Source organism: Sus scrofa, chromosome 4 (genome assembly GCF_000003025.6).
Source record: "Sus scrofa isolate TJ Tabasco breed Duroc chromosome 4, Sscrofa11.1, whole genome shotgun sequence".
Taxonomy (NCBI): domain Eukaryota; kingdom Metazoa; phylum Chordata; class Mammalia; order Artiodactyla; family Suidae; genus Sus; species Sus scrofa.
Window position 1 is genome coordinate 8,407,093 of NC_010446.5, and position 23,954 is coordinate 8,431,046.

Genomic DNA, 23,954 nt, shown 5'->3' on the forward strand with positions numbered 1-23,954 from the left:
TATCATCACTGCCCACTGCACTTAACATACACCCGGTGCCGTACTAAGCACTTCAAACATGAGATCTGTAACTTGCTCGTGATGCAGCCAGTTTGTGGTAAAACCAACTGCACACCAGGACTGCCCGACTCTAAAACCTACGCTCGTGGTAATTTCACCGGTATTTCTTAAACTGGGATTATGCGTTCCCAAAGGAATTTTAAATGTTTTAAATTTCATTTTGATAAAAAAAAATTTTTAAAAACAAATAAGTACATTCTAGAAGTTAAATTATATAGATGACCCTACATACAACTCTATTTGAATGCCAGGTTTTAGGGGTGTACTTATAACGACATTTTGTCAAAGACTATCAGTTAGCTCAGGCTATTGAGAAAAAAAAAAATTGAGGCAAAAATAGGGAAATGTTATGACAAAGGGAAAGAAATCACGACCGGACACTAATGGTTTGCCGGGGTGTGCATGGAGAAACGCTGGGAAAATGGAGTCAACAGATGACACGAGACCTGAACGCTGCTCAGAGGCTCCTAAGACGGAGACTGAGCCGGGGAGCACTCCCCCCACTGAGCAGAGGGGCTCCTCCCTCCCTCTCCAGCCTAACCCCTGGACACATTCTCAATTACTCTTTCACCTGCTGATTATTCATCTCCCTTTTCTAGAATGTCAGGGGTCCATGAGAGCAAGGGCATTTGCATTCTGAATGCTCCACAGCCAGGGCCTAGAAGGAAGCCTGGTATGTATGACAGTCACTTCAGAATGTTTCTGGAAAAGGGGCGGAAGGAGTCAATAGAGAGAGAAAATTTTCTTTTCCAGATATCATCAGACCAGTTGGAAGTCGCCTAAATTCAAACTAAATAATTCATGCTATTTATATTTTAAATACTCCACATGAATTAGGGTTTCCCATCAGCTTCTAATCTTACTTTTCCCCTGACTCAATGTGCTTGAATGTTTTGTTTCTGACTTGTAAAAAGTTAATGTTTTACAGAAAAATAACTATTTTCTTCTCTTTAGACTCTTAGGACATCTTAGAGGGAATAAGGTGAGCAGAATGAGACAATGGTAGAGAGATGCAAGAAAACATTCAAGGAGCAAGAAGTAAATCACTGAAACACTAGAAACTCTTCCTAATATTAACAATATGAGTAGTTTTGAGAACCTGGAGAAATTTTACTTCCTCATAATCTTGCTAACTTAAATCCAAAATCTGTATTTTCTTTGGGGCTCTCCTGAATACAAATTCATGTTTCAAAGTGGCAGATCAGAACACAGATGAACAGTTTCACATGCTGCGGCAGCATAAACATGTGGCAACAAATGGGCTGGCAACCGTAACAGAGTTGGCAATGAGTTTAATGTAAAAACCATTAGCACTGAAAAGAATTAGTGTATATCTCACATAGGTTTGTACGGCCAAAATAACCGGGTGTTATGGCATTAGAATGCAAGTTTAACAGACTGGCCTGAAAATCCAGTTTGACTAACTCGCAAGCATCAAAGCAGTGCTCGGCTGAATTCTGAGGGCTAAGTAAATGGGTCACTGGGTTGAAAGCTAAATACGAAAAGCAAGCACAGGTTCCCTCTCACTCGGAGACAGCCACCTGGACAACAGCTCCCACCGAGTGGCCACAGAACACTGTTCTCTTCCAACTGCCGCCCCTGAACCACCCACTTGGACGGTACTCGCAAAGTGGGGCTCCAGATCAGCATCCCTGGGAACTTGTGAGAAATCAGATGCTAGGGGCAAGGCCCGGAAATGTGTCGTAAGCAGCTCTCCAGGCAGTTGCGATGAATGCTCACATCTGAGAACCTCTCCATTTTCCCACATGCGTGACGATGCAGGGAAGGACAGCGGAACTGAGGGCGCCCACCCAGGACACTCTTGCCAGCCCCTTGCAGGGGTTCTGCTTTCAGCAACACTGCTCGGCCAGAGGCGACCGCCCACTGTCCATCCCTCTGTATAAACAGACCCTTTGCAGACCTTGCTGGCGCACAGGATGGGTGTTCCTACATAGTTTCAACCCTGGCTCCCTGGGCTGTCCTGCCAGGATCCTCCCTCCCAGAAACCTCAGCTTTGTGCTCTGCTATCGTACATTTCAGCATCACAGCAGTGAGCGTGACGCAGGCCTGGGTCAAGATCCACCGGCCCAAAAGGAAAAAGGGGACCTGTGCCTGTTAGAAAAGGGGGAACTTTGTCCTGATCCTCCCTCCCAACTTTTGTTTTATATTTGGGATTGAAAAATCTCAAAAGTGCTATGTGCTCATTTTAGGGTAAAGGGAAGAACATAAGTTCCTCTGTAGTGAGCTGGGAAAGAGTCAGGCCTGGAAGAGAGCAGGCGGTAACAGTGACAAAGCAAACACACTCCGGCACCACCTACGGTGGGCGGCACTGAGAGAGGAGGAAAGACGGGAGGGGAGTGCCCCCTAAACACCCTTGGGATTTTAGAGGACAGGCCCACCCCTGTCCCTCCCGCCTCATCTCTGGTTCCCGCAGGGCTGGAGCACTGATCCCGAGAGTCTCACCTCCTGCTGCTTAGAGCTCGGGAAGGAAAGAGGGCTCAGCACCTTCCCCGGTTACGGTCAGGGCCAGATTTGCAGGAAAACCAACTTCAATTCCAAGGCTCGTGTCACTGCCTGACGGGGCTGTCTAGCTACGTGCCTGATACCTGAAGGTGGTCAAATCATTGATCTGACCGAATGTCTAGACTTTTGGTTACAGATATATCTCTGATCAGAAATTCAAAGTACATTTTTAAGACCAGGATCCATATCTGGTAGAAAAAAGCATTACCTGAGGAGTTGAGACAGACCTTGGTTTGAGTTTTAATTCTAATGCTAATTAGCTGCCAGAGTTATTTAACTTGGAAGCCTCTGCCTGGGACCTACAGAGTGTGGCTGACAATATCCAGGGAAGAACATGAAAATCCACATAAACACACCTGCGCAAGACCAGGACACAGCAGACACTAATCGTTTCCTTGCCACCTGTCCTATAATTAAGCATAAAACCAATCTTTATACAAATTAAAAAGTAGCTCCAATGCCTATTGCTGCGATCTGCGTATTACTTCATGGAATAACTTTTTCAATCGTGTGCCCTGCTCAGATAAGCCTCAGTAAAGTGTGCTTTATTCTCAGTTCCACACTTAAGAATCTTAAGACTTGTTTGAAGCATTACATGATTACACATACTTTCACCACTAAGATCAACTGACAAAATTGCCCTTGGATACTGATATGTTGTATTTTTCTCCGTAAACATGCTTCGCAGAGCCAGAGAACTCCCAGAAGATCGAGTTAGTGGAGAAGAGCACCTTTCCAAAAATTCTAGGGAACTGTCTTCATAGTCTGAATAGTCTGCAACATAAGACACATAAAGAAGTATTAATGAAATGCCGAGGAATCAAGAAGAGTCACCATAAAAACAACAAGAAAGTCATGTTTTATGACACATAAAATAATCACGCCACCACTTTGACTTCTCATCCATGAACAGCTAGATCATCACGCATCTGAGGAATTGGGTTTGGCAAGAATACCTGGGACATACTCCCCAGGCAGTCTTTGCGAGGCAGGGAGCACCACCTTCCAAATGGGACCCATAAACTCTTGTTAAGTAGCCTGGAAGGGAAGAGGGAAGGACTGATACATTTTCTCTTCATCGGAAATGTCCACAGTAAGACGTGCAAGATAGAAATTGACTTTTTTTTTTTTTTTGCAATTTGTAAAGAGGTTCTCATGAGGTTTAGCATGACAATTACTTTATTATAGTGATAAAATGTGATCGATAAATTCTTTAGCAGAAAACCTCTGAGCTAAACTAAATGGTTCTGAAAGAAATGAGTCCAAGTTCTGTCTTCCTCAGCTTGGAATGAGTCAGGCAGAGGAAGGAGCAGGAGAAGCCATGTGCAGCTCACGGGAGGGTGGGCGGTGGTCGGGGAAGCCCCAGGGCGAGGGTGAGTCTGGGCCTGTGGGAAGGCTATGGAGAGGATACCTGGCACATGTGACAACTACAAGGCTGTGGCTGGAGGACGTGAGGGAGGGGGATAAGAAATGAGACTAGAGTGACAGAAGCCAGATCAGGTTGCAGGTTTTTTAAGTTTTATCCTAAAGGTGCAAAAAGCTGAATTCTGTACGGGGGAGCGGGATGTGACTCACGCCTAGTTCCACCGTTCAAAGACCTCCCCAGCGTGCAAGGGAGGAAGGAGTGAGAGGAGCATGAGTGGAGGCGGGGACACAGTTCAGAGGCTGAGGCAGGGTCCAGGCGAGAAATGCTGGCGGCCAGGGACCGGGGGAGGCAGCTGAGGGGGAGCCTGAGAGGCAGGTGCAGTGGTCTGCGGACTGGAGGGGGTGGCGGGCTGAGATGAGAGGGCATCACCAAGGGTGGTTTCTAGGTTTCTGCTTGAACAAGAAGGTGCTGAAATTGGCATTCGGAGATGGAGCATAAGTGGGAGGTAGAGAAATCAGAAAAGAAATGTGGGTTCAGAGGAGGGCTTTTCAAAGACACATTGTCCATATAAATCTAAAAATGCGGGGGGCGGTGAGAAATGCCAGGATTCTAAGAACTGAAAGATGGACATGCCCCCGTGTGAGTGGAGGCAGACAAGACTGATCTGCCGGTGAGTGTGTGGATGTGGTGGGTAAGAGACGAGCAAGCACCCATCTGACGGCTCCCCGTTCCTCAACTGAGTGTGAAGCAAAGGATGCAAACTGAGGCAATGAGGGAACCGAGAAGAGGCAGAGAAAGCTGCAGAAGGGTACGGAGTGGAAAAGCAAGGTTGGAAGAGCAGAGCGGCCCGTGCTGGTGTGTAGTGAGCAGCCACTTGATGGTGGCTGTGGGAGGCAGAATGACGGCCACATCCAAATCCCCAGAACCTGTGAAAATGCCAGGTTACATGGCAAAGGGGAAGTAGGGCTGCTGGTGGAATGAGGCTGGTGATCAGCTGACCTTATCCCAAATTATCTGGATTGGCCCAGTGTAAGCACGAGGGTCCCTAAACGTACCAGGGGGAGGGGGAGGAGTCAGGGTCAGAGTGGTGGCAGGTAAGAAAGACCCAGGCACATGCTGGCTTTGAGGATGGGAGGGGCCGGGACCCAGGCCTTGAGCCAGGCCAGGGCGCACGCAGCCTCTGGAAAGTGGCAAAGGCAGGAAAATGGACTCTCCCAGAGCCTCCAGAGAGGAGTGCGGTCCTGACACCTTGACTTCAGCCCACTGAGACCCATTTTGGACTTCTGACCTTCAGAACCTTAAGATAACAAATTTGTGTGATTTTAAGTCACCGTTAGGCAGGAGTTTGTGACAACAGTGATGGGAAACTAATACAGTGGTGGCCACAAATACCACGGCGTGGCCCGCATTGACTGAGGGCTTTCTAGGTGCCGAACGTGATTCTCAGTGCTTTACGTAGATCAATCAACACGTTTAATTCGCACAGCCACCCTACGAGGGAGCTCCAAGTGCTGGTGCTGTTTACATGTTCACACACTGGAAAGCTTGTTAAAACTGCTTCCTGGGCCTCCCCGTCCCACCCCACTGAGTCATTCAGCTGTGGGGACACTGGCACATGAGGCTGCGGCCACCAGACTACAGGGCAATCACCCCAGTCCTCCGGTGAGCAGAGGACTGCCCAACACCACGTGTTCAAGCCCAAGCACGGGCGTGTGAAGGGCGCTCGTTAGATGCTGGCCAGGTACCGTGTTAATAAGTACTTGACAACGACCACCGGCCGGCATCCTAACAGTAAATAAATCTACGTAATAGGAACTATCATAACCATTTTACAAGTGAGGAGGCTGCGGCTTATAGAACTGAAATAATTTGCCAAAGGTCACCCAGGCGCTAAGGGTTGCAATCAGGATTTGAACTCACACGCTCTGCTCTTAAGCGGTCCTTTTATTGACTACACGTTAGAATGCCCTCTCAGCAGAAGTGACAGGAGATGGACTGGCTAAGAGTAAAAATAATGGCAGACATGGCAATTTGGTGTAACAATGGAACGTGGCTGACACTGAGCCCCTCCACGTTTTATGAGGAACCGAGCAGGATCTGTCAGCCCGCCACACCCCACCTGCTTGCCCGCTCCAGGGCCCTCTGGCTGGTATGAGGAGAAGTCTCCTGCTACCTTTAGGGTTTGAGCAAACGTAATCCTCTCTGTAAAGAAGGAGACCGATCACCCCAGCTTCTCTGAACAGAATTAATTTTGTTCCGCTTTTACCACGCACATAACAGACCCTTCCGGGGAGACCGCCTGCAGGCGTCTTATTAGCACTCTTGCCACACACTCGTGTGTTCTCTTGCAAGGGCCCAGAGGGGAATCTCTGTTTTCACTACACAACACTTCGGATTCTCTCTGCATTTCTCCTTCTAGTTTTTTTACGTCCCTGTTCATGCTTGGTTTTCTCATATTTGCAGACACATGAAAGTCAGAGATGAAGCAACTTGCTCAAAATAACAAAGCTAGAGATGGGCAGAGATGTCACTCAAAATCTCAACAAGGCAACTTCTCTCACCCACAGACTGAACACAATGTTAGTTTCACACCGTGTAAACTAATTCCGGTGATCAAAACAGATGTCTACCCACCACGGCATAATTATAAAGAACCACTGAACTAAATTACTACTTTTCATAACTTGGCTTAAACTCACAGATAACTAAGGACTGACTGTGCCAACGAAGACAAGGAGGACAGAATACACAGTCTAGTAAACGATCTTTAAGGTATAGGAAGGGAAGATGAACAACAAAGCATAATGGTTCAAATGAAGATGCTGAAGCTAGACAGCCTGGGTTTCAATCAGCTTTTCTCCACTTATTAGCCGTGTAAGCTTGGACTCCTCTCTTTACCTCTTTGTTTTAATTAACTTTGTAAAATGGGGGTAAGAGGCCCAGCTGTAAAAGCTTAATGTGGGATTTATATGTAAAATGCTTAGTGTTCAGTACATATTAAGCACAGGAGGATATGTGAAATAACAAGATGGGGAAAAAAAGAATTTTTTTGAATTCGGATAGAAATTTAGTAACTTAACGCAGACTAAAATACGTATTCTATTGGGAACCTCATGTAGAAATAATGTGTATTCTTTAAAATTAAGATGTCTTTTAAAATTTCAAAGTTATTTAAAACCGTCCATTTCCATTTTATAGAACACTCTTTCAGTTTAACCACGCGGGGGAAAGTGTCACTTCCAAGATGAATGTAAATAGCTCAGAATAAATTCTCCTCAAATGTAATGATTACAAAGATGTTGGTGATTACTCGATCCAACACCTGCTGTGTACAGACAGCAATGTTTTTGTGCATCTTGACTGTTTCCTAGAACTTCATTTTCAAAGTTAAGATTGACACCGACGGGTCTGACTTTAAAATGTAGACAAAGAGATAAGGTTCTTTTCTTTTTCATTAAAACATAAAAATATATAACATTTCTAAAGGTTTATCTTTTTAACAGCTCTTCATACACAGGGTTACCATAGGCAATGGTGGATTACAACTTTGAGGTGCACATTTTCTCCATTTTTTCTCTAAAATTTATTCATTATAATCACTCTCCTTTCTTTCAAGTTATCACTTCCTTCATTCTCCTAACTATCCCCCACTTTGCTACCCCGTACGGCCCACTTCTTATTTTGTTCTTTATCAGCTCCTCTCCCCACCGGCCCATTACTTTTTCTCCACTTTCATGGGTGTTTTAGTTTATGAGATTCTGCATCCGCTACTAAGTATTGGCAGAGACCTATTTGCCAGTGGGGTGTAAGATGACTTAAGAAGCTTGGCCCTTCCTTGCCCTGCACTGCAAAGTCCAAGGCAGCCAAATCCCCTCAGCGTCAGGCCAGCGGGGAGCGGAGCTGGCAGTCGCCGCTGCATTCCAATACATAATAACGTGGGGGGGGGGGGTCACTACACAAAGGACTCCAAGGTTCATGGTTTCTGTCTACAGAACTCTGAAGTTTCCTAACTTTGGGTTCTCTCTCGTTTGGATTCCTGTGAAGGGCTGTCTGTGAAGGGCTGGGGCAGAAAGAAGAGCTGAGGAGCAGTGCAGACACAGGAGTGTCTGGGAGGTGGTTTCAGGCTTTTCAATCTCATTTTGATCATAATGACTTTAGCAGCTTTAGAGTTAAAAGAATGTAGCGATTTCATATCCTGTGGAAAGATGAGATGTTATTTTGGCCTATAGAGTTAAAATCTGAAGAATTTGCCGATAAAGATTACCAACTGTGAAATTACCTACTTGATTTATAGTTAATTTTTTAAAATTATTTGATGAATATGAGGGAAAAAAATGGGTAGGACATAAAGCACGTCAGTACCACAAAACCCCTAGGTCCCCGTCAGGCACTTTAAGGGAGTACCCCTGTCACCTCCGAAGGGTCCTTTGCGTCACTTCTCAATTTGAACAGACACATTTCCTTCCCCACCTCAGAGGGAACCACTATCCCGAATTTCTATTCATCATTCTCTTGCTTTTCCTTATGCTTTCGCTACACATATTTGAATCTCTAAAAATATACGTCTTAGTTTTACGACTTTTTGATCTTTACATAAATGAAACCATAAAACTATACGTGTTTTCTTCAATGACTTGCTTTTTAGCTTATCCACTTTGTTCATGAGAGTCCAGCGGGTCAATTCACTTATTTACACAGGGATATGGATTCCACTGAACGGACACGTGGACACCTGGGCCCATGCCAGTGCTGCTGTGAATGTTCTTGTAGATGCCTCCTGATGCATCGTGAGAATTTAGTTACGGATGTGAGGTCACGTGGTATCCACAGCGTCGACGCCACTCTCTGATGCCCTCCGGCTTTCCACAGCAGCTGTACAGTTATTTCCACTTCCTCAGCAACAGCTGACATCATCCGCCTTATCATTTTTGTCCATAAAGATAGGAAATAGATTTCACTAGGTTTCAAAAACCGCATTATGCAGCTTCTCCTAAGATGGAGCTCTGTATTATATATTCATTTATCATTTTCAGGTTTCCACTTCTGTGAAACACCTGTTAAGAAGCATTTCATGCTGGGTTTTTCTGATTTGTAAGGGTTTGAAATAGATTCTGGATACTGATGCTCTGTCAGGTATATGCGCTGCAAGTATCTTCTTATGGTTTGTGTTATCTTTTCACTCCCACTGCAACGTCTTTGATGAACCAAAGTTCATGTCACTGTAATCTCATTTTGAACCTTTTCCTTTAGGGTTGGCATTTTTTGTTTAGGAATCCCTGCCCAAAGATCATAAAGATGTTTCCCCATACTGTCCTTCAAAGTTCTGTAGTTTCATTTCTCGCTAAGTCTTTAATCAACCTGGAACTGATTTTTGTGTGTGGTGTGAGTAGGAGTCCAGGTGCATTTTTCTTCACCACATGGATTATAAACTGTCCTAACACTATTTACCATTTACCAGCATGAAATAAACCGAGTTTTTTTTTTTATTTTGTCTTTTTGCTATTTCTTTGGGCCGCTTCCACGGCATATGGAGGTTCCCTGGCTAGGGGTCGAATCGGAGCTGTAGCCACCGGCCTACGCCAGAGCCACAGCAACGTGGGATCCGAGCCGCATCTGCAGCCTACACCACAGCTCACGGCAACGCCAACGCCGAATCGTTAACCCACTGAGTAAGGGCAGGGATCCAACCCGCAACCTCATGGTTCCTAGTCGGATTCGTTAACCACTGCGCCACGAGGGGAATTCCAAACCAAGTTTTGAAATATGTTTGCATCTGCTTTGAATTATCCTATTCTTTCAAAATACCTCACTGCTTTAGTAACTATAACTGAATGGTAATTCTTCTCCTTACTCTTCTTCAAGGGTGGCTATTATTTTTGACTCTTTGCTCTTTCACATTAGAATGAGCAATGAATTTACAGATTTATCTGAGGTGCCATCTTTTCAATACTGAATCTACTAACCCATGAAGATGAATTATCTCCCATTTATTTAGTCCTTCTTTATGTTTCATAAAGTTTTATAATCTGCTATGCATAGTTTTTTTTAAAGATGAGTACACATGGAATGGGTGTATTAAATGATTCTGCATTTATAAAAACTGTAGCGTCACTGCGCCCAACTTTATTGCTTTTCTAATGTTAAACCAACTTTGCGTTCTAATCCTATGTCATCATACTTTTAAATATCCTGCTCTATTTAATCCTCAACATTTATTTATGTGTGGGCATCTCTGTCAATAAATTAGAACAGCCTGTGACTGTTCTGCCCCATATTGTTCTCTTCTGATTTTGAGAGCAAAGTTATTTACATCGTCTCAGGTGAATTTGGAGTTGTATTATTTTCCTAGCACATTACCATAAATTGGGTGGATTGACAAAACAGACATTTCTTCTCTCTCAGTCCTGGGGCCAACGTCCAAAATCAGGTGTCGGCAGGGCCATCTCCCTCTGAAGGTTCCAGGGGCAAATCTTTCTTTGTCTCTTCAGCTTCCGTTTGCTCGGGTTCATTGGCTTGGGGTCGCACCCCTCCAGTCGCTTCCTGTGTCTTCACACAGCCACCTCCCTCGTGTGTCTTGAATCGCCCTCTCCCCTCTTATAAGACAGCAGCCACCAGCTTTAAGGTCCCCCCCAAATCCCAGGTGCTCCCCTTCTCAATCGCATCAGCAGAGGTCCTGTGACCAAATGCAGTCACGTTCACAGGCATGAGGTCAGGAGCTGGCCACCTATTCCGGGGGGACACTAGTCACCCCACTGGGGGAGTGCTCCTCTTTTCATAAATTCTAAAATGATTTCTATAAATCTGGAATAATCTGCTCCTTTAACATTTGGCAGAACTTAAGAGCAAAACTTTTGGGGCCAGGACTTTTTCTCTGAGGAAGATTTAAAAATACTGATTAAATTTCTTTTAAGGTTTGAAGACTATTTAGGTTTTTTCCTTTTTGAGTGAGTTTGGTTTCTGGCAACTGTCCATACCTTCAAATAACCTCCCAAGTACACTGGCATAAAGTTGTTCCCACTATCTTATTTTTATGTTGGAGCACGTGTAGTTACATTCTCTTTATTCTTGATAGTTTATTGGCACTTTTTTTTTTTTAAATATTCCCAGAGGTTTGTTTATTTTATTCATTTTTTACCGAAAACTTAGTTTTGGCATTTTTCATTTCTTCCTAGCATTTTTTTTTAGGTCATTAATTTCTGCTCATATGTAACTTTTCTTGGACTTGTTCTTTTCTAACTTCTTAATTTGGAGGCTTAGCTGACTTTCTAACATGAGCATGCATAGCGATTCTAAGTCCATTTTAACTACAGTCTCAAGTTTTATTATGAAAATAATATCTTCATCACCTGTCAGGTTCTTAACATCTTACTACTTTCCATTTCATACTGTTCTTTTACCCATAAGTTAGTTAAAAAGTTTGCTTGATTTCTAAACATATGGGGCTTTTTACCTTTTCAATACCGATTTTAGTTGACCACAATATCTTTAAAATGTGCTGAGGTTTTTAAAGCTGCATCCAGTGGTCAATTTTAATAAACACTTATGTCTCTCTGAAGAAAATGTCTACTCTGCAGCTGCTGAGTTCAGTGTCCTGGATAGCCGTTAGACCAACAGTGCAGCTGCCATCTCTCTCATTATCCTTACAGATACTTGTGAGTTTTGTTAATTTATTAACTACTAAGAAATATGATGCTATTATTCAGTGATAAAATTTAGAAACTGTATCCCTAGGAAGATATAAAGTGAACTGTTACCTCCCATCTCTAGGAATGATTTTTGCCTTAATGATTACTTATAAAGGATATCCTTTAGAGACAGGCTATTGATAGAAAAACCATGTGGTTTTGTTCAAGTTTTTCTAAAAATACTTCCCTTCATTTTTGACAGCTGATTGAAGGAACTATAAAATTCTAGGCTGAGAATAATCCCTTCTGTACCCCGAAGAGTGCTTGGTCAAGGTCTAGTCCACCATCTCACTGGGAATGAAACTCTCGTCAGGGGCAATGAATTCACAGACCACTTAACTTACAGACTTAGTGAGACAGAGTTCCATGTTTTCAAAATTAACAAGGCAAAGAAAAGCTACTACAGGAACTTCTCAGCTCTCAAGAACATGGGGATCTTGTCCTAACTCCGTTTTGGTAAAAAAGGAAAGTCGAAAGCATCTTAGAATTTTACAACAGGGGAACCACCATTTTAGCCTACAGTCAAGCCCCCTGCATTCACAGGTTCTGCCACTGTGGATTTAACCAAGGGCAGATCAGTTTTCAATGTCCACAGATGTGGCACCCAGGGAATGAAGGGCTGACGGCACACAGACGCGCTCTGCCATCTGAGAGAGGAAACCCGGGCACCCGCGCCTCTGCTGTCTGCAGAGACACCGAGGGAGGATGTCCTTACCATGCTGCTTAGATTTCTTTTTCTTCTTCTTCTTCTTCTTCTGCTTTGGTTTGTAGTGATCTTTGTCTCGCTTTTCTTTTCTTTCTTTATCCTTTTCTTTTCTCTTACCTAAAGGGCAGAAGCGAGCAAGTCAGCAATCGCGCCTGATCTTGCGTTGTTCCTCGGTGGCTAATCTAAAAGCAGCATGTATGTTTGAACCAGCTCTTCCAGTCACCTGCCCAGAGTGATGGATTCAGTTATACTGTTCCTGACATGAGTCTGGAACCCCTGCTTGGTCACTGGACTGCCAGAGGGGATCTTCATCAGCAGTGCTGAGAAACCCCAACTCCCGACACCTTCACGTTAACACAGGCAGTTGTTCAAATCTTTAAATGAGTAACACAACTCAGCTTCCTGAAGTGGCAAGAAATACACTCTGTAACTTAAGAAAGACCTGACCGAGGAGACATAGCATTTCCATACAAAATTTAACAAAGAAATATATTAGAAGATTAAAAAAAAAAACTTGAACTTTTTTCCTTAGAAAAACAAGAAAACTAAATCAACTTCTTGAATAATTCCTTGTGTCTTTCAATACTTTCCCAGTGTGTATAAGAATGAAGACGAAAAACACAAGGAAAAAGACTTATTTTATCAAATTAAATTCTGTTCCAAAATTTAAAATTTTCTTTTTCCCAATCATAGGTACTTTAAGGAAAAGGAACAGATGTTAAAGCAGTATCCTATTTAAAATTAACTCATCCCATATATTGAACCATTGCTCTAACTCAAGACGGTTTAGCCCTTAACGTTTCAACCATACTGAACCAACTTTCAGTAACCCAAGCTCCAGTTTGTTTATCTGTGGAATGTTGAAGACTATTACCCAGTATTCCCAAACTTTTAGTCATTACAGCACAGAAGACAGAAAAGATAGCAGAAAACTTCGTACATTTTTACAAAGTGAAAGAAAAAAGTCTGAAAAAAGGCTAATTTAATTTACCATCCATTCTCTAAACTGCAAACAGTGTTAAATGGCAGCTTATTTTTTTTTTAATTTTTTCATGTTTTAAAAGTTCTATTGAAGCAGAGTTGATTTATCATGTGGTGACCACTTCTGCTGTACAATAAAGTGATTCCGTTACACACAAACACACATCCGCTCTTTTTCAGATTCTTTTCCCGTACAGGATGATCACGGAATAGTGGCTAGAGTTCCCTGTAGCTTATTTTTAAATAGCCAGAACTGTAAAGATTTTCCAAAACGTGACGTTCTCAGCGAAAGTCTTAGGCTCATTTGACAAGAAGCACACACACTACCACACGACATCTAATTAAGAAAGGACATGTTTGGAGCTGCAAGATACTAATAAGCACTAGAACAGATGAGCACTTACACCTAAAGGAGCACTAACAGGTAAAAGTAAGGGACAGACTACGTCCTCCCACTGCCAAGCCATCTACAGTCTTTTGCTTAAAGATTACTTTCTGTTCATACCAAATGCTGTTGAGCTTTTTTCTTCCAATTTCACTTTTTTTTCTGTTTTCGACATTCCTGTAGGTTTAGGGGAAAAATATGTAAGTTTAGTCAGAAAGAGTTAAAAGGATGGGACAATGTTTTAAATTACAATTGCTCACAAAACTTTCCCTAGGACCTTCTTCCCCTAAAGGTCCACATTATTTTACTGCCTGAAGGAGTAACAAAGAGGTGGGATTTCTTCCTTTAAAAAAAAAACAAAAGCTAAATTAAGGACGATTTTTGTTCCTCCAGACTACACGATTAGATGCCTAGTTCCACCATTTATTAGCGTCCCAGCCTAGTGGAATCTCCCTGTCTTTCAGTTTCCTTATCTGCCAAATAGGGATAAGAGTATCCACTCCCTGTTCTTATAAGTATTACATGAGTCAAAATATGACAAATGCTTAGAACAGTGTCTGATAAATAATAAGTGCTTCTTTTCACTTTCTCCTTTAGGGTGGGATAATAATTTGTTCTATATCATTTCTAGAAATAGCTGAATGGGGCTAAACATAAAAAGTATTAGGATAAATGCACTGGGCAATCAGAAGATCGGCTCTGGCATCACAGCCTTTGGCAAATCCAGAAGACACTGCCATGCACTCGAGCGGTAGGTCCAGGAACACTTCTGCTTCTATGACAGTTAGGACAAAATGCTATTCCAGTCATCCAAACAAAATAGTAAAGTTCCTATCAAATTATACTAGTTTTCAACAATCTGCATAAAATTTCAAAATTTTTAGAAGTTTTTAAATATTAAAATATTTAACCTCTGTTGCCTACAGCAAACTTGTACCTTTGAACTTCGTCATGGATGTGGTATTAGGTAATGCTAAAAGCCTAAATAGGATTATTCTATAAATCATTTCTGGTCTTTATATAAAATATATGCAAAATATACAAAATATAAAGGCTTATTAACATATGGAAATACTCAACCTTAATAGCATTTAGCTAATATTATCTAATAGTACAAAAATACATTTTTAAACAAGCAGTGAACTTCGATAACTGTGTGGTTGACACAGACACACTTAACCAAGTTTCTCAACTCATTTTCAGCCATTTCCAATGCTATTATCTTACGTATGTCTAGGATTAATCTAGAAAAATACTGTAGAGCATTTATTATACATTTACGAGGTCTCTGATTTTTAAGTCACTCTAATACAGTATCCAAAAGCTAACATTTTATTCATCTTACTACAAATAATTCACGTAACTTAAATATAACACAATAAAAATAAAAAATAGCACTCATCCTGAATCAAATATTAATAAGGCTCTAATAACTAAGTTTCGGGAGTTCCCATTGTGTCTCAGCAGTTAACGAATCTAACATCCATGAGGTTATGGGTTCGATCCCTGGCTTTGCTCAGTGGGTTAAGGATCCAGCATTGCCACGAGCTGTGGTGTAGGTCACAGACTCGGCTCGGATCCTGTGTTGCTGAAGCTGTGGTGCAGGCTGGCAGCCTCAGCTCCAATTCAACCCCTAGCCTGGGAACCTCCATATGCCATGGGTGCGGCCCTAAAAAGCAAGAAAAAAAAAAAAAAAGAAAAAAAATTGTTTCAAATTAAGTAAAAATATTGATAATCTCCAAGAAAAAAAATCTCTTATGACAAAAATATAAAAGGGACATCAGAAAAGAGAATACAATTAAATTTCCTTATTATCAAGATTATTGAACAAATGCCTCACTTCCTTTCAGTAATTACAGTTTACTAATAGTTACTGCACCATGAAAATGCCACAAATTTGATGCAATTTTCTTAAAAATGACAGGGCACTTACAATGGGAACAAAGAGAGACACCTTCTAAACCCTCAGTGATACTGCAGATCCAGGAGAAGCGACTGGATCAGGGTTTCTGCCTTGTGGTTCCCTAATCCCCAGAAGCATGAATCTCGAGAGTAAAACCGAGCCCTGGCTGCTGGAATACCCTGGGGCAACGGAAGGGAAGGAACAGCCTTACTGGGCTGCCTTGACCAACAGGAATGTGTGGGATCCTTTGGGTACTTGGAAGACAAAGAAAAGGGTCCCGCACGGCTGCCGGGCAACACGGGTCAGTGTAGCAGCAGAGGCAGAGTCATTACCAGTGTGCTTTCAGGAGGACCAGTTCTGGATTGTTTTCACATGTTCTGGTGGGTCCCAAACCTGTATGTCTTAATTGATGAAACTTCAGAAGCAAAATCGGGGAACTGAAAAAGGGTTGTCAACATTTTGCACAAGTAAGGATATTACAATAGATATTCGTATGTGCAATAATGGCAGGGCTTTTAAAAACACTCATGCCCAAATAGAAAAAACAGCTTTATTCAAGAATTCAACAAAAGAATAAATTTCACTTCATGAGACCATGCACTAGGATTTGGGAACCAAGGTTTCCAAAGAGGAGATCAGTTTACAGAATAGAGATTTTTAAACTATCAAGAAAACATGTGCATCAAAAAAAAAAAAAAAACATAATAGCCAGTACATAATACAACCCCCCCCCCATGAAAAACACGATTTAAAAAATGGAGCTATTTAGATTAAAGCAAGAGAGGCAGATCTCTGAGCCACGCCTGCTTTCACATCACGTAAAGCCCAGGAATGCGTAGCAAACCCCTACCGGTATGCTAAAAACCCGATTCTTCTGGCTAAAATAGAGGCTATCCCTGAGACTCTCCATAGCAACCCCAGGCTCTGTAGAAGCCATGAACATTTGGTGTGGGGGTGAAGGTAGATTAGAGTCTCTGGTTGTAGTTTTGCACAATTCTAGAGAAAAAAAAAAATGAGAAACACTTTAAAACAAAAAGGCGTTTAAAAAGTAAATGTACAGTTGGTGTAAGAAGCTGGACTAACGATCATCTGTTTACAGTGCCAGCACAACGTCCGGCACAGACAGCTCAGCCACCAGCCAGAGTGCCACCATGCACTGGGAAACTAGTTACACTTCCGGTTACTAACAGAACTAATAGTAACAGAACCAAAACTCTATCCTTCCCTGAAACTGGTTGGCTCTGTCAGATAAGGCATTCTGATAATTAAACGAAAACAAAGGCATCAGTTTTTACAAGGGCCCCCCTGACCGGTTTTGGAGACGACAGCATCGACCGCATCCCTCACCCTGCTTAGTCACACTGTGGAACGCTTCCCGGAGGAAGAATGGAGAAGGATGAGGGCAAGGTCATTATCTCTACGGGAAAAAGAATTCAAACCAAGTTTTAAGCGATTAAGAAGAGGCATATATATATAATAATTGGATAATTCACATCTCAGCAATTCTTTATCAGGACTGTAAAACTCAGCAGTGTCACATGGAAGAGTAAAACTCTAAGCCTGTTTAACTCTTTCACAGTTAATGACTTGCATCCTCATCATTCTAAATACCCTAAGAGTTTCCATTAAAAAAAAAAAAAAGCCCAGAAAATGTCTTTGATACAAGTTCTGGTAAATAATGCTTTCTACATCAGTTTTTAAAATTCAAAAGCAACAAAATTTACTTTTATAATTTAGATGGAAACGAACTAAGCAGATTAAGGAAGGAAGGAAGGAAAAAACTAAACAAAACACCTGGCACTTTGACTCCAGACGGAAGATAACTTGGGGAGCAGAAAGAAGTCCAAAAATGCCACAAGACAGTGTCAGGAGGGTGCCTAGCAAAACTGTTAGGAAAGAAAAGCACACAGGCACTGAGGATTTTGACACAAGTCAGACGGGTTCACAACATTTTAACCAAAAGGTGTACAATTAAAATGTGACCTGAATTGTTACTTTGCTCAAAAACAAAAAACAAAAAACAAAAAAAGTAAAGGGGTAATTAATAGAAACAAATTAGAATCCCTCCAACCCTGCATTCAAATGCTGTGACTGTGTTTAACACTCTAAGAAGCGGACTTTCAGTAATTAGTGTTTAAAACCATGCGCTTCCTTGATTTAAGCAATTAAAGTTGCTGCCATCACCATACTTAAGGTGCTCTTCACTCTTCAACTTACAAATTCATCACATTACAAATCCAAACTGTGCTCACCTTTCATTTCCCCAGAAAACCACATACTGCTTTGGCTTTCTCAAGTAACTATTTCTAATACTTAAGAAGGAAAAAAAATACTGTGCCTTTCCCTCTACCCCAGTACATTTTAACCAGCATGAGAGACAAGAACCACACCCCAAAGAGAATTCGCTGTATCTCCACAAGTATGATAGAAATTCTGGAGGAAAAAAAAACAACCCTAGGCTAATACTCTGATTAGATGCAAAATCACTGGAATCAAGGATTTCCATGCACAATCACTAGTCAGATACAACATCCGGCTAACACAACTTAGTTATCGCGTACTTATTTACACTGGACTATCCTTCAATCTTTTTACTATTGTTAAAAAAAATATATATATATATATATATATGTGTATGTAAGAAAATACAAATATTTTCAAATGCACATGTAAAAATAATTTCTCTAATGAATATATATTACTATAACTTGAACAAAATTTTCATACATTCAACAAATTCCAGATTGCTAAAGAACTTCAAAAGACCTTCACCAGGGAAAGTATGTCAAAGGTAATTCAGAAATCTTATGAAAACAAGAGAAAGAAAAACTAATTATCCCACAGCTAGAAGGGGCTTAGAAAGTGTCCAAAGACAATGGATCGGATTTGAGAAATGACAAGAAATGTTTCAAAGCCTACAAATCTTTTTTTTTTTCCCTGTCTTTTTGCTTTTTAGGGCTGCACCTGCAGCATATAGAGGTTCCCAAGCGAGGGGTCAAATCGGGAGCTGTAGCCACTGGCCTGTGCCACAGCCATAGCAACGCCAGATCCGAGCCTCATCTGCAACCTACACGACAGCTCACCTCAATGCCAGATCCTTAACCCACTGAGCAAGGCCAGGGATCAAACTCACAATATCATGGTTCCTAGTCGGATTCCTTTCCACTGTGTCATGATGGGAACTCCCTCGAAGCCTACAAATCTTGAAATTTGCACACTAATACTTTTGAAACGAGATATGGAAATACCATCATGTACAAAATAACGTCTATCTTTATTATTATTATTATTATTATTATTATTATTATTATTATTCTGTTTAGGGCTGCACCTGCGGCATATGGAAGTTCCTGGACTAGGGCTCGAATCAGAGCTGTAGCTGCCAGCCTACGCCATAGCAATACCAGATTTGAGCTGCACCTGCAACCTAAACCACAGCTTGTGGCAATGCAGGATCGGATTCTCTGAGGGGGGCTAGGGGTCAAACCCACATCCTTATGCATATTAGTCGAGTTTGTAACCTACTAAACAACAACAGGAACTTCAACGTCCATCTTTATTGATCGCTATCTTAGAACATTATATTTTTAATACCAGTTACATATTCAATTTGAAAGAAGAAACAAGAAGGTAAAGACAGTAATCTAAAAAGTATGTTTAAGTTACTTCAGTAAGTTTATTTTAATATGTACCACCACCAGAAAAGAGCGAGCCCTAGTTTATACGTCATCCAAGTATCTGATAAGTGATTTGAGGAAGGATGCTAATGAAAACAATTTTCCCCAATGCTCTTTGGCTGCAAATCCAAAAACCGTTTATGTTTTTCCCCATTTCAGAACTGACTCAAGTCAGACCTCCTTCGTCCATCCAATCCCAAATTAGTAATTTACTGCAAAAGCATTTGAAATTAGTATTGGCCTTTTTTAAAAAAAAATCATCATTATATATACTCTTCAGTTGAGGTTAAAATTCTACAAAACTTCCAAATAAGACAATGTAACCAATCCAAGGAAATTCGAATTAATATCCTGTTAGATTAAAAATATCTACTTGATTAAATACCCCCAAAAGGTTTTAGATTACAATAAATATCATTAAGTCATCAAAAAATGACTTATTGAGTATGACTGACTTTACACATTAGACTCCCAAAATAACATAACAACAAATTACATTTAAATTTGGGAGATTCTTATATTTAAGATACAGGTGTACAGTTAATTTTAGCTAAGTGTTTCTTACATGTCAGATTCTATTAAAACCCTTAAATGTAAGTATTGAGCCCAGTAAGTATTTTCTGACTTCAAAACTCAGAACTTCTGTAATTATATTGAGCTCTAATAATTCCTATTTAGTGGAAACAAGATATAAGAAAGAAGTAGGAAATAAAGTGACAAAAATAAGATGTCCAAGGAATGTGAACAGTAAATGGTAGCACGAAAGGACTTTCAACAGAATGAGAAACCCTATCTTCCAAAGATGTTACATTAAAGTATTTGTGAAGAGGAACTACATCTTAAAACAATGTAATTATACATCATACTGTTTTTACCCTGTAAGTGCAAACCCAACCATCCTGTAAAATGAGTTTTACCTGATGCTGCTGGAGCTCCTCTTCCATCAGTTACTGCTTTGGAAGAAAGATTTGTAAGCATCTGAGTATCTTCCTTTTCTGCCCGGGGACATTCATTACGGTAACAGGGATCTGGGGCTAGCGGTGCTGTGACTTCCGAACCATGACTTAGGTCGAGAGGGAGATAGGGTCCCAGCTTCTCGAGTGACAAATGTGCAACATCAGGCACTACACAGAATAAAAAAATGTAGCATGTTAACACACATACACTGTCTCGGTTAATATCGACGTGGATTAAAACGTTCTATGTTAAACAGTGCCTGGCGATAAAGAAGGCACTAAGTGAATTCTTGTAGAATCAAATGAAGTGTTTTAAGTCCAAAAGACCTTAAGAAGGAAAAGGCAGAAATTTCTTAATACTTTCGTAATCTTTATCTCTTAGTGTTTTCTTTGTCTTCTTTTATATGTGGTTCTATAGGAAATCAATATACATTACCCTCTGGCACTGAAGATTCTTGCTGATTTTGAGAACTGAGGGAGAATACTTTGCCATCAGCGGCTGGAGAGGGAGGAGAAGGCTTTTCTACAGAGTCATCAGGCATGGGCAAGGTGGCTAAACGCTGAGACCGTCTTCTCCGCTCGCTATGCTTGAAAGGTCTAGGGGGGTTCACAGGCTGTGGAGGACCTAGAAAAAGATCTTCAATGTTCACGAAGCATATGCATGCCGGGAGCATCTTATAATATTTAAGGAGAAAAATGGGAAAAAGGATTCAATTCCTGCCCTCTGATGTTGTAAAGTATCCACAAGGAACGGCACGTTCCAAAAGTAATCAAGAGGCAAGAACTGCCCTCATTCACAAGGGTTAAGCAAAACTTTTAAAATCTAAAGCCTACTAGAACCAAAAGAAAATAACATGGAACATTAATTTCAGGTAGCTTCCCAAGTGACAGACTACAGTTAATTCTCTAACCGCAGATTGTTGTTAGCTGGCATTTTTCCTTTGGAAAAATAATCTCTGTATAGCCAAAGATTTTTTTAAATATATATATTCCTTTTGCTAAATTACAAATCTAGAAACTTCAAGGGAAAAAAAAAAAAAAAAAAAAAAAAAAGCCAGGGGCATAGGTGGCAAAAATCTGACATGCATTGTAGAGTTAGTGCTTTACTTTACTTGACAAAGTAAAACTAATGTAAATAATTTTCTCTCACCCTCATTCCCCCAAATGGATTTTTATAAACATATGTTTGGGCCTGATTCATTAAAAAAAAATTGAACACAAACAACTTTAAGTACTTATTATAGGTAAAAGGAGAAAAAAATGAGGCTTTTTAAAGACTATGACACTGTTCTTGCCCTCATGGGTTTTGTTTTGAATAACCAACTTGGTGACTCATTTAAGCATCTTTCAGCAATATGTGACACAAAAGTTTGGAAGTTTCTTTTTTCATTTAAGCTTTCATTTTCTTCTACATGGTATGTAAACATGTTTAATTATGTTTAAAAGGTAGGACTACATAAGCCAAAATACTCATGTTAATTTAGGAGGAGGAAGTAAGAGTGGTCAAAAAAGATCGATGCTTTGGGTATCTAAAAGTAATTTTACAAAACTCAACATGAAAAAGACATGGTGATAACTGAAAAAGAAAAAATTCAACTGCTGTAACATCGTGGTTATAATACCAAAACACAAAACAACTTCAAAATAAAATATATATCAATGTCATGTGACATTGTGATATTATTTCATGATAAATGCCATAACAAAAACACAGCTTATGGAGAAACACTGAGTTCTTCCGTTCCCATCCTTTACACCCATTCATTAAAAAGAACGGAAACAAAACCAAAAAAGCACCCAAACCTAATCAAAAAATGAAAAATACGGTTCGGGGAAAAAAAAAAAAGTAGTAACTAAATGGAAGAGGAGGTCAATATATTTGATCAATAGATGTCTTCTCAATGCCACCGTTTTTAATTGTTGTACAAGATATGATATAGAGAGGTTTTTAAGGAAATGTGTCATATTCACTTAATAATCAGGTTACCAATTCATTCACAGTATAAAGAGCAAAAGTATCTTTTTACCCAGTGACTTTCCAGGTAATTATTTCTCATGCCTAACTCAGAATACTAAAATATGAGAAACACAGAGGCACCACAAATCTTGTCTTACATATCCAAACCCACGCTGAAAAGCTATTTTAAAAAAGACTGACATAACTCCTGAAAGATCGGTGGTATTGAAACAGCAAAATCTTTAAAAATTAAGATCAAGAATGCAGTCTTCTTCTTTCATTAGTAAGATTTCACTGAAGTCTGCACTTGAAATCCTACAATAAGAATTGAATAAAATGTATTTCCGCGGGGGTACAGACAACTGTGGACAATAGCTGAGTCTATCTATAAGGACAGTCAGGAGTTCAGGAAAACATCCACTATGAGTCTTTTTGTAACTCGTTAGAGCTTTTTTGTCTTTTTTGTCTTTTTTTTGTAATGAATCAGGCCTCTCATTGTGCTTGGATTATTAGTTGAGGAGAGTCAAACTATAGTGGAATTTGCATTCTTAAATGGTAAGGTTTCTCAACCAGCTGTACAGTCACTGTACCTCTGTACAAGAAATCAGTTAGAAATGTATATGTATTTTACCCCTGAAATAATTTCAAGCCTTCCCTATCACATCCACTTAAATTTGAATTTTTAAAAAGCAACTTCATAAAAATACAATATAACTACAACCAAACTGTTTTTAATGTATCTTATAGGATAAGTAACTATTTTTTAAAAATCTGTGCTCACTAGTTTTATTAATCACTGAAGAAGAAAGCTGAGATACAAGCGTCAAATCCTCGACTTGTATTAATTCTGGGGAAAGTGGTGATTTAGGGGGTTTTATACACCCAGAAGAATCTCCAGATTCATGTTTGCATTTCTTGCTGCGAGCCTTCCCTGAAGACAAAGTTGAGGATAACAGTGCAGGTTTCTGAGTGTTGGCAGAACTGCTAATGTCAGCTTCATTTTTTTTCTGACTTTGAGGTTTAGGTGAAATCGCCTGAATAAATAATAAAAAATTGATATTTTTATTTTGGTTTCTTCATTTTTGTTCTTGTATTCTATTTTGATTGTTAAGCAACTTTAGTATCCAAAAACATTGTTAAGCAACATATAACATTTCTATTACAAATGAAAAACCAAAAAGAACCCCACAAATTATTAACTAAAAGTTGAATAGGCTGTCTTTAAAGGGATGCTGTCAACTTGTAGTCTAAATTTAGTTTTTAAAAAAATGTGTTATTTATAATATTTCAGATTGTAAGTGTTATCTTACTGGACAAATATTTTTGGTATTCAATTGAAATACACCTCTTTTAAAACCCTAATTAGCAATGGCATTAATAATAAGAAAAACAGCATTTTCATGTTTTAGACGCATGTTTAAAGCATTAGAGGAATACACTTGAGCTTCTTTCAGATGTTTTCTTATAAAATAATTTCCTTTATCAAGTTCAATGCAGAGGTGTAAGTAGACAATTTCCCTTTAAAGAAAGATCTCAACAAGAAAACAATGACCAAATTAACGAAACATTATCTTTAACTCATTTTAGTGCTGAAAGCTAGAGTTTCATAAGCAAAATGCATCATGAAATCAAAGCCACCAGCAATACAGAGTTAAAAGACTAAAAAACAATACAAAACAAGCAACAACAACAAAAAAAAAAAAACAAGGAGTAAAACCAAGTGTAAGTTAAAAACATTGGATTTAAAAACAAAAT

The 23,954-nt window shown here is 40.1% G+C and overlaps 1 protein-coding gene across 14 annotated transcripts in view; it reads right to left on the bottom strand.

The window, feature by feature from the left end:
* PHF20L1 (PHD finger protein 20-like 1) overlaps positions 1 to 23,954 on the bottom strand; it is a 73,436-nt gene that overhangs the window by 12,219 nt on the left and 37,263 nt on the right. For 12 of the 14 annotated variants that reach the window (XM_021088880.1, XM_021088886.1, XM_021088885.1 and 9 more), the window contains 6 exons: positions 22,981 to 23,233; positions 20,679 to 20,867; positions 20,204 to 20,410; positions 13,827 to 13,883; positions 12,350 to 12,457; positions 3,193 to 3,357 (listed from right to left, as the gene is read on the bottom strand). In XM_021088880.1, the coding sequence (XP_020944539.1) occupies positions 3,193 to 3,357; positions 12,350 to 12,457; positions 13,827 to 13,883; positions 20,204 to 20,410; positions 20,679 to 20,867; positions 22,981 to 23,233 (979 nt within the window). The remainder of the gene's footprint in view (positions 1 to 3,192; positions 3,358 to 12,349; positions 12,458 to 13,826; positions 13,884 to 20,203; positions 20,411 to 20,678; positions 20,868 to 22,980; positions 23,234 to 23,954) is intronic. The other 2 variants (XM_021088884.1, XM_021088889.1) reach the window with 2 other exon arrangements.